Source organism: Stegastes partitus, unplaced genomic scaffold, assembly GCF_000690725.1.
Source record: "Stegastes partitus isolate 25-593 unplaced genomic scaffold, Stegastes_partitus-1.0.2 Scaffold703, whole genome shotgun sequence".
Taxonomy (NCBI): Eukaryota; Metazoa; Chordata; class Actinopteri; family Pomacentridae; genus Stegastes; species Stegastes partitus.
In genome coordinates this window covers 202,327-213,116 of record NW_007578434.1, presented here as the reverse complement: position 1 = coordinate 213,116, position 10,790 = coordinate 202,327, and the positions used below count along the sequence as shown (strand labels likewise).

The 10,790-nt window shown below is 40.2% G+C and overlaps 1 protein-coding gene across 1 annotated transcript in view; it reads right to left on the bottom strand.

Annotated features, from left to right (window-relative positions):
* LOC103363939 (tissue factor-like) overlaps window positions 1-10,790 on the bottom strand; it is a 53,647-nt gene that overhangs the window by 2,507 nt on the left and 40,350 nt on the right. Inside the window, exons 6-9 of the mRNA XM_008290918.1 lie at window positions 9,025-9,114; window positions 8,810-8,916; window positions 4,837-5,018; window positions 1,065-1,230 (exon numbers count right to left, since the gene is read on the bottom strand). Coding sequence (XP_008289140.1) covers window positions 1,065-1,230; window positions 4,837-5,018; window positions 8,810-8,916; window positions 9,025-9,114 — 545 coding nt within the window. The remainder of the gene's footprint in view (window positions 1-1,064; window positions 1,231-4,836; window positions 5,019-8,809; window positions 8,917-9,024; window positions 9,115-10,790) is intronic.

Below are 10,790 nucleotides of genomic sequence, written 5' to 3'. Positions count from 1 at the left end.
CATCTGATTCGGATGCCTCTGGAGAGGCTTCCTCTAGAGGTCTTCCGAACACGTCCACCAGGGAAGAGACCCGGGGGCAGACCCACAACTCGCTGAAGGGATTATATCTCTCTGGGAACACCTCGGGATCCCCCAGGAAGAGCTGGAAAGCGTCGCTGGGGGGAGGGAAGTCTGGAATGACCTACTCCTCCTACTGCCCCCGCGACCCAACCCTGGATAAGCGGAAGAAAATGGATCGATGGATGGTGCTTTCTGTCAGATTATGCTTGGAGACGTGTTCTATATCATTGATGGTCAGAAAGGAACACATTGTATTTCACTTTGTCTATTAAATTAGATGAATCTGGGGATTCATTGTTTTTGAGTTTTTTTCCTATTGGAATGGGAGCCTGTAACTTTGAGTGGTATTTTTGACATTTGGAAAAAACAATGCTGAAGACAAAAAGGTTGAGGAATACCAGTTGAGTGTGTATTTATATACCTCAGATAACTAATGACCCAAGCTATGCAATTAAGGCCTAAGAATATACATAGAGTTTTGGGAGGAAATATAGAAATGAAATGTTTTATAGCTTTTCCTGCTGATGTACTTTGTGGTCATTCTTCTAAGCACACTAGATAAAAGGTTTTATCCGAAAAAACATAAGCAGGACTTGGTATTTCTGAATCTGTGGCTGTGGTCCTGCCATTGCCAAAGTGTTTGATTTCTAGCTGCAAAGAGTTTTTGCAACTTTATCCATCACATGTGGGTTGACATGCAAAGTCCATGTCTGGTCAGAGTTGGCTGCACAAAGGGGACTTACAAAATATTAGGCAGGTGGCTCTAAAGTTGTGACTGTTTGGAGTAAGTTATCATTTCATTCTATTCAGTGAACTGAATGGATTCCACTCCCTGTGCAGTGTAGTGTAGTGTAGTGCAGTGTAGTGTAGTGTAGTATAATGTAGTGTAGTCTTGTGTAGTGTAGTGTAGTGTAGTGTAGTATAATGTAGTGTAGTCTTGTGTAGTGTAGTGTAGTGTAGTGTAGTGTAGTGTAGTGTAATTTAGTATACTGTATCGTGCGCACCTTGCAGGACGTTTCCATCTACATATGCACACTGTTGTTTGCTCCAGGTTCCCAGCTGGGTGGCTTTGGGTCTGGACGGGATGTAAGCTGCCACCATGAAGCAGTAACTTTGTCCTGAATCTAGCTGTGATACCTCTGCCACACTGGAATCACTTATGATGTCTCTCTGTTAGGTAGGAATAAAACACATTATAGTCATTTACTTTTACATCTGTATAACTTACCATTCAGACTGACACGTTTTCTAATTTATATATCAGATCTAAAAATGATACCTATAGTTTTAATGTACTGTTACACACACTATTTCAATTTTATCTTTATTAACTCAGTATTTTCTTTTAAAACCAGGAATCAATACTAACCACAGTGTGAAGTTTGTAGTTATTTGGTTCCTTAAATCAGTAGTTTGATGTTTGGGGAAATTGTCCTCTGTGTTCAATGTATTGCTACAGCCAGCCTAAAGATTAGCTTAGCCTAAAGACTAAACAGGGGGACACAACTACCCTACCCAAAGGTAACAAAATTCCCCAACCAATCCCTCCGAAGCTCACTTATAAACATGCCGAACAGTGTGCTGAATTCTTTGGCAGTCTTTGCAGTTAAGAGTTTTTCTATTTTTCCTTTGCACCATCTACGATAGGGATAGATCTACGATGGCGGCACACATAGCTGCGGCGGCTCAGAGCTCTTCCTTTCAGTGCTTTTGTTTGTTTGTTTTTGTGTGTCTTTTTTATTATTTCAACCATAGTCTGTCGGGCAAACCTCATCAAGACCTCCTCTTACTGGGATTCCCACAACATACCAGCGGACACAGCCAGACCACTGGGCTCTCCATGGTTTATAGAGCCCAGTGTTGCCAAGTCCTCAGTAAGGAAAGTAGCGACTGGCTGTCCTAAAAGTTGCTAGAAGTTGCTAAATGGCGACATCACCTAATTTACATACTTGGCAATTTGCATGTAATTGCAACAGACAATGAAGGAGAGAGGAATAACGTCGTGGGAGAGACAAAAAATGAGTAAAAAACACCCTAAATATGTTTAGAACTACAAATGAACTTGAACTGTTGATTCTTGGGTTGTTTTTTAAAATTTTGTCATTGAAATAGGCCATCGCTTCTCAAAAAACTTCATGATTAATGCTTTGTCTAGATCAGGGATCTCCAGCTCCAGTCCTCGTGAGCTATTGTCCTGCAGGTTTTAGACGTTTCCGTATTGCAACACACTTGACCCAAATAATGGATCACTAACAGACTTGTGTAGAACTTGACAACAAGCTGTTGGAGATCCATTAATTTGAGTCAGGTGTGTTGCAATACGGAAACGTCTAAGATAAGATAATCCTTTANTTGTGCTGAGTACTACTAAGGTAGAAGGAAGCCATACCATTTACCATGAGGTGGGGGTTTGTGCATTTATTTTAGCAAAGCTTGGTGCACAAACACCGTGTTAATTGAGATGCACTGTTCTGCTAACCCGGAATGTCTCATGGTTAGGTGTAGACCTTTCTATCTGTGCAGTAAGTTCACTGCTGCTGTTATGACTGCCATGTATTTCTCCTGGGATCCTGATGCTAAGCTCGCAATGAATGAACTCCACGCTGCCATTAGCAAACTTCAGACTGCTGACTTAAATCACTTCAGCCTGAAGACTGTACTCCCAAAATTCAATCAACATGTCTCTTGCTGAGGTGCATGGTGGCTCATTGGTTAGCACTGTCACCTCACAGCTAAAAGGTCCCAGGTTTGCGTCCCAGTTAGGACGCCTGGGATCTTTCTGCATGGAGCTTGTATGTTCTTACTATGCAGCGTGGGTTCTCTCCAGGTTCTCCGGCTTCCTCCCACACAGTCCAAAAACATGCTGAGATTAATTGGTGATTCTAAATTGTCCGTAGGTGTGAATACACACTTGGACAAAATTGTTGGTACCCCTCGGTTAATGAAAGAAAAACCCGCAATGGTCGCAGAAATAACTTAAATCTGACAAAAGTAATAATAAATAAAAAAATCTAGGAAAATTAACCAATGAAAATCAGACATTGCTTTAAATTATTTAAAAATAAATAAACTCATGAAACAGGCCTGGACAAAAATGATGGTACCCTTAACTTAATATTTTGTTGCACAACCTTTTGAGGCAATCACTGCAATCAAACGATTTCTGTAACTGTCAATGAGACTTGTGCACCTCTCAGCAGGTATTCTGGTCCACTCCTCATGAGCAGACTGCTCCAGTTGTCTCAGGTTTGAAGGGTGCCTTCTCCAGACGGCATGTTTCCGCTCCTTCCACAGATGTTCAATAGGATTTAGATCAGGGATCATAGAAGGCCACTTCAGAGAAGTCCAATGTTTTCCTCTTAGCTATTCCTGGGTATTTCTAGCTGTGTGTGTTTTGGGTCATTATCCTGTTGCAAGACCCATGACCTGCGACTGAGACCAAGCTTTCTGACACTGGGCATCACATTTCTCTCTAGAATACCTTGATAGTCTTGAGATTTCATTGTACCCTGCACAGATTCAAGACACCTTGTGCCAGATGCAGCAAAGCAGTCCCAGAACATAACAGAGCCTCCTCCATGTTTCACAGTAGGGACAGTGTTCTTTTCTTGATATGCTTCATTTTTGCGTCTGTGAGCATCGAGCTGATGTGCCTTGACAAAAAGTTCTAGTTTTGTCTCGTCTGTCCAGAGGACATTCTCCCAGAAGCTTTGCAGCTTGTCAACATGCAGTTTGACAAATTCCAGTCTGGCTTTTTTATGATTTGTTTTCAACAATGGTGTCCTCCTTGGTCGTCTCCCATGAAGTCCACTTTGGCTCAAACAACGACGGATGGTGCGATCTGACACTGATGTACTTTGACCTTGNCCTTATAATTAACTGGTATTATTAGATGGACAAGCAAGATAGTCCATAATTACTGTGCTTTTTTTGTTTTGTTTTGTTTTAATTGTTTGTGATTATGAACTATTGGGTCTCCTTCTCCAACTTAAGTCATCTACATGTTCACAGTGGGAAAAGGAAGTATGAAAAGTATTTTTGCAATGAGAGACAAGGGTGTTTAGAACTTAAGTTTAAGCTTTTTGATCAATTCTATGAAAGTCAACCGTAGCAAACGTTGTTGTTTGTGCTTCAACAAATTTTGAGTGATGGGACTGACCTGAAGGATTTCTGTGGGTGCAATTTTTAAATAGTGAGTCACAGACTTACTCCAGAAAGGCAACAAAATAGCCGAACTTAAAAACCAAAAATGAGTAAAGGAGCAGTAGGTAGAAAACACAACACATCAGAGAACATAAAAGTGTTTTTCTTTCCACTGCTCATTGCCATTTAGGCCCCTCTGGCATTTTGTTGTTGACAAAGAAAAAAGATGAGCAGAATTACCAAGCAATAGTTAGGAAGCTTTCGTCTGTACGCCATTCCTTTTCTCACTGTGAACATGTAGATGACTTAAGTAGGAGGAGGAGACCCACTATTTCATAATCACAAACAATTAAAACAAAACAATGAACCTTCCGAACATGGGACATGGCTGGCCCAGACATGGCAATGATGCCAGACATTAAATCTCTTAAGTTACATGGCATCAAAATGTTTGTCTTCTGCCTCAAAGTGAGGATCTTGACCTACTTTAGGTTGGTGGTTTTACAAACGATGTAAAGTGTTTTGGATAAAAAGAGCACAAACACTAAAGCCTCACAGTCTAATAAGGATTTTTCCCACTCAGCATAATGTTGTATTTGTATTAGTGTCAGTGTTCACGGGTCATTTCTGTACCTTTCCTGTGCTTCCGGACTTGTAGTAGCTAATCTTGTACTTGAGATCCTTTTGGAGAATGTCTCTGATGTTGAGCGGCCTTCCACTAGCATCATGAAGAGCGGTCACATGATCTGTGATGTTGACAATTACTTTGCTCCCATTGGTGGCCTCCACACTGAATTCAACAGCACTGATGTTACCTGAGGAGAGGACCAACCAACAGTGATGGTGAGACTACTTGTCAGGCTTTTCAGAGATACTGCTGTCAAGTTACACTGTCCCCATGAGACAGACAGAGGTGCTGAATGAGTACATCAGAAATCATTTTCAAATGCTTCTTCTTCTGTTTGTTGAAGAACAGGAGAAGAAGGTTCTATGTGTCCAAAACATTATCTTATTTTCTCATTTTATGCATAGTGTGCCTCAAGGGTCAAATTTGGGACAAACTTTATATTTTTGTACTTTCCTTCATAAGTGCACATCAGTTTGAGATCATTAATAAATTCACTTATTTAATGGGAAAACTTAAGCACAATTAAAATACCCACTAAGGCACACAGAATAACTTAAACTAGCACCTGCTAGATTTTGTAATAATCATAACAAAATGCTTTTTAACAAATCCAATTATTCTCTTTCACATGACAACTAATGCACTGTTTTACTCTGTCCATCAACTGATCAAACTGTGTTTGCAAGCTTTAAGGTTAATACAGACACATGTATGAAAGATACCATAGCATTCCTCTTTCTTGTGAAAACCTGGGGCCTCATTTATCATCAGTGTGTAGAATAGGTTTTAAATTCTGTCGTACGCATGAATTTTAGAGTGTGCGTAAGTACAAAAAAATCTGTATTTGTCAAAAGTGCGTACGGGGGTCGTACACATATCAGTGTTGATTAATCCCACTTGTTCTTCACCTCCGTACTCGTGCACGTTGCCTTCAGAAACGCCTGCAAATCACCATATAGGGCAACAACACGCGTCTTTGTAAACCAAGTGAAGATTTATGTTCGTACGCACGCGGACAGTACTGTTATACTGTAGTTATATTGTGCATTGCAAGTATCTGAGGCCTGGCTGCTGCCTAAAGAAGTCCACTCAATGATTATTATAACTCTTAAAAATAACCAAAAATGGAAAATTAAGGAGAAAAAGACAAATAGCTGAAACACAGTTCATCAATGTGCTACCTTAATTTTCAAACAATGAAAAAGATTGTTTGTTGCACAGAGCTTGTCTTTTTTTTTCTTTTCATGACCATTTCAGAAACTGAAAAACGTATGTTGTGTATCGTGTCCTTTTGCATGTATCTCTTTATGAGGGCTAGTATTTAGGACTGAAAACTGTTTTTGAAAGTCAGGACATTTTAGCAGGGGTTTGAGGGTTCAGACTTTGTTTTAAGGTTCAGGCTAGAATCAGGTTCAGTTAGGTTTTTGAAAATCTGTCTCGATAACTTCCCCTGCCGTGTCCATCAACACAGCAGTTTGGGGTGGGAAGTTAAAGGAAATGCACTGGCCATCGCACGTTGTCAATTCTCTCTGATTCCTTCTAGTCATGGCTAGTGTCATATTGTTTTCTGACTTGCTCCGTTAGGTTAGAGGTTGTTCCTATTTGAGCTCTTGAGTAGAGATTGTAGTCTCTTTCTTTGGGCTTCCGCCCTCGAAGTTTGTCTGTTTTTTTTTCCTTTGTTTTCTTCAGTAGTTGATTCATCTATTTTCATCACATTGTCCTGGCTGGTGTCATCTAGTTTTTCCAGAATGGGTTTTGGTTTCTGATTTTTTTTCAGTCCGTTTTGGTTTGTGTTCTTGAATTAAGTCATGGCCCCTTTCTGGGTATATGTTTTTGGACTTTGTCTTCTTTTCTTCAGTGCTTGATTAGTTCCCTTTCCTGGTTGCGTTGTCTCAGTTCATGTCATGTTGTTTATCTGAAGAGGTTTTGGTTTCTGTTTTTATCTTTTTGTTTGAGTTTGTTTGTGACTGAAGGCTGTGATCGTGAAAGAGGTGAGGGTGAGGGGTAAAGAGAGAGGTCAGGTTTAGGCGAGAGGCGAGGGATGGGGTAAAAGGGGACAGAGGGAGGTTTTGGATTAAAAATTTCTGAATCATGTATCTTAGCTTCAAGACACCCTTACTAGGGCGATGGGTCGAGGGGAACCTCTTAAGCTACTGCAATATGGTTGTCGTGCCCAGTGGGATATCTGAATTCATGCATGAGCTGTTTTTTTAGTTAGGCTCAAATGTAGGAGCTTCAAGATATTCACAACTGGACGATGGGTCGAGGAGATCCTCTTAAGCCACTTCAGTATGGCTGCCATGTCTAGTGGGATATCTGAATTTGTGTAGAAGCTGGTAAGAGGTGAGGGAGAGGGGGGTAAAGAGATTAGGTTTAGGTTGTTGTGTCAGAAGTAGGTTTTTAGGATTCCAGTTTACACATAAAAAGTAGGTAATGGAGGTTGTATATTTGTAGTTTTGAATGGATGAAAGAAGGTCAAAACAACATTTTAGGGTTTTTTTTTCTAAAAAATAATAATAATAACAATCATTTTAGCATTTTTTTTGTTAATAGTTTTATGACACATCATCAGTAGTGGACCCCAGGTTCATAGAGTGGTTCGACCATTTATCACTAGACACTCTCCTCTGAGGAAGGCCCGCCCGAGGTTGATCAAGCCTCAGGATGTGTCCCATAGCCAGTTGGTTTTATTGTTGGTGGTTAGAGACATATTGTTTTTGGTACTATAGCCATTCGTTAGTTCCATTGAGGTGAGATGGATTTTTCTAATTGGAGTATAAAGCCTTTAGTTTGGTGGGAGGGGGTTTAAGACCCTGTGAGGGTTAGATTTTCACTTAAAAATTACTAGACAAATGATTTTTGTTCCATTGTTTTATGGATCTTTATTGGTGTTACTAATTTTTGTTTCCTTATTGCCCTTTTATTTATGGGTTGAGTAATTGTAGTAGTTTTTCTTATACGAGAAAACAAATGAATAAGGCAATGAAAATTTAGATATACAAGTAAATAAACGTTGAGAGGGAATGAAGTAAATTTAAGTTCCAGGTAAAGTTATTTAATGTTATAAGGTAACTTATTGGAAAATAGGCTGCGCTGTATCCTCGGCTTGACCCGCTAGGTTGGGTTAGGGGATGGTGATGAGAAGGCTAGGTCCCGGTGCATCCTTGGCCTAGTCACCCAAGTCGGACTAGGGGTTGTAGAATTTGGGGGGTGTGGAGAATTTGAAGGAGCCCAATTGATTTTGGGGGAAAAAAGACATTTGTCGTGTGTGGTGTGGTATGGGGTGTTGTATGGGTGGAGGTTAATCCTCATAGAAGACTGGACTACGTTTAAGGTCCTGAGACCCTGGACCACCACACCCTGCGTGCTGTTCCTAGAGTCGGAACCTGGGGGGGCCCGCATACTCACCACCTATGTGGGTTAACAGCTCGCTTGTTGACACCGTTAGGTTACTGCCTCCTGCCCAGATAGGTTTGTAGAACTTGGTTGAGGACGCCAGGACGAGTACTTTTCCAGCGAGCGTGGAAACAGCCATGGTGAGCCATTGCCTTCCAGCGCTCATCAGGAAAACGGAGGGGGTCTGGACCAGCCACAGCAAGCTGTTGCCTTCCTGAGATCCTCCAGCACCCCATATAAGCTTTATTCTAAGGTTATGTAAAGTTATTTAAGCATTGTTGAAGGGTAAAAATCTAAAAAAAAAAAAAAAAACGTAAATAAAAGGCTTTTAAAAAAGTCCACAAACATTTAAAAAGTTTTTTTTTGAGGAAAATAATAAAAAAGTTAATTTAGAAAAGAATTTAAGGTTATAAAGTTTTATTTAAACACTCATCCTGTGTCCCATACACCACACGACACCAGGAGACCCTGAAAAGTATCTAGCTGTGAGGTAGGGGCCTAGGGAGTAAGTGGCTGAGGAATGACTATGTCAGTGAGGGTCCACACAAATATACAAGTATGGTTTGTGCATGTGATACTTACTCTCTCTATAGGGGTTGAACTGTGGAGAAAAAGTGTGAGGTAAATCGTCCGGATCAGAGTTGTCGTCAATATCTGCAGATTCTATTTGAATGTCAGCAGAGTAGGTCCTGTCAAACAAAACTACATATTAATATTTACTTAAATAAAGAAGATATTCTGTGTTGCTTGTCTGCCTGTTGAAGATGTATTGGTAAAGGACATAGACCTGTTCCTACCTGTCCAAGGGCACGAGGTGAGCAGTAAGATCACATGTTGTCTCTGACATTTGGCTGCAGTCGAGACTTTCTGTCCAGTCCCCATGATCCCTGGTAGCCACAAAATGCAATTTTAAAAAAACAATACTGCCGACATAATCAGGCACAATTGTTTAAGCTACATATACAGTTCAGGAAGTATTTAGTAAACTACAGATGAAATGTTCAGTATGACAGATACATGGAATGAAAATAACAGTTAAGAACACTTGGAAATTATTTGCTTTTTTGACATATTTTGACAAGGAAGCATTTGATCATCTTTGAAACCTGTGCCTCTCAGATAAAGGCAGTGTATTTAAACAACGCCACAAGAAAAGAAAAATTATCTTTCTCAATCATTTTTTCAGCAGAAATTTGAAAAGATGTAGTATTCTGTGGAGGAAGTAAGTGTACCNAATCAAGTTATTTCTGTGACCATTGTGGGTTTTTTGTTTTTCATTAACTGAGGGGTACCAACAATTTTGTCCAAGTGTGTATGAGCGAGCTTGGTTGTCTGTCTCTAAATGTAGTAGTGACAGACTGGCGACCTGTCCAGGATGTCCCCTGCCTTCGTTGCACTCAGGCTCTGACGACCTGAAGTGAGCGTGACACACAGGCCGCATTTGGCTACAAAGACCAGTTTCTGTGTTTAGGTTAGCGGTGACGGCTCCGTTTCCATGGCGGCAGGGATATTCGGAGATCAAGTTTGATATCCGGATTCCAACACAGCGAGCGAATCGTCGGCTATTCGGCTATTCGGGTCCAGTTCTACAGATGTGTGAAACCAGCATTGAGAAAAAAAAAATTCTTAGTTTGTTTTTGTTATTTAGCCTTTATTTAACCAGGAGAAGGCTCATTGAGATTAAAAATCTCTTTTTCAAGAGTGTCCTGGCCAAGACAACCAACAGCACAATTGACAGACAGACAAGGTCACAACAGCATCCACACAGACATCATACTCATAATACATGGTGAAATTACATTTTGAAGATAAGAAACAAACATATCAGCAGAGATAAGAAACATAACTAGCAAAATAATCATCTGTCAAAACATCTAGAGACTGATGTTTTTGCCTCCAAGTCATTTATAAACACTTTTAAAGTGTTTAACGAAATCAGCTCTTGAAGTTTCAGATCTTTTTGTAAAGTGTTCCAGGTAGAGGGAGCAGCAAATTTAAAAGCTTTTTTTCCCCATTCAAGTTCTAGCCTTGGGAACAGATAGTAGCAATAGATCCTGGGACCACAGACTGTAACCACTTGCAGCTTTTACAAAAACAAAAACCTGTAAATAACAAGGAAGCAAGCCTAAAATACATTTAGAAATTAAAATATGCCGGTATTTTTTTCTTTGTGTGGTCAAATCTGACCGTCCAACATGAGAGTACAACAAACAATGATGTGTAAAAGACTTAAAATTGGTGATAAACCTTAAAGCACCGTGATGAACTGAATCTAAAACACTCAGGCTTCGAGCAGAAGCATTCATATATACCATATCTCCATAGTCCAACACAGACATAAAAGTGGCAGCAACCAGTCTCTTTTTGGCCTCAAAGGACAGGCAAGACTTAAATCTAAAGTAAAAACCCAGTTTCAATTTTAGTCTCTTTGCCAGCTGCTGGATGTGAGGTATGAAAGAGAGACGGTCATCGATAAAAATTCCAAGGTATCTATTCAGAGACACTATTTCAATCTCTGTACACCCTGAGAAGAGGTGATTGCAGGCAGGTTCTGTGGTTTTGA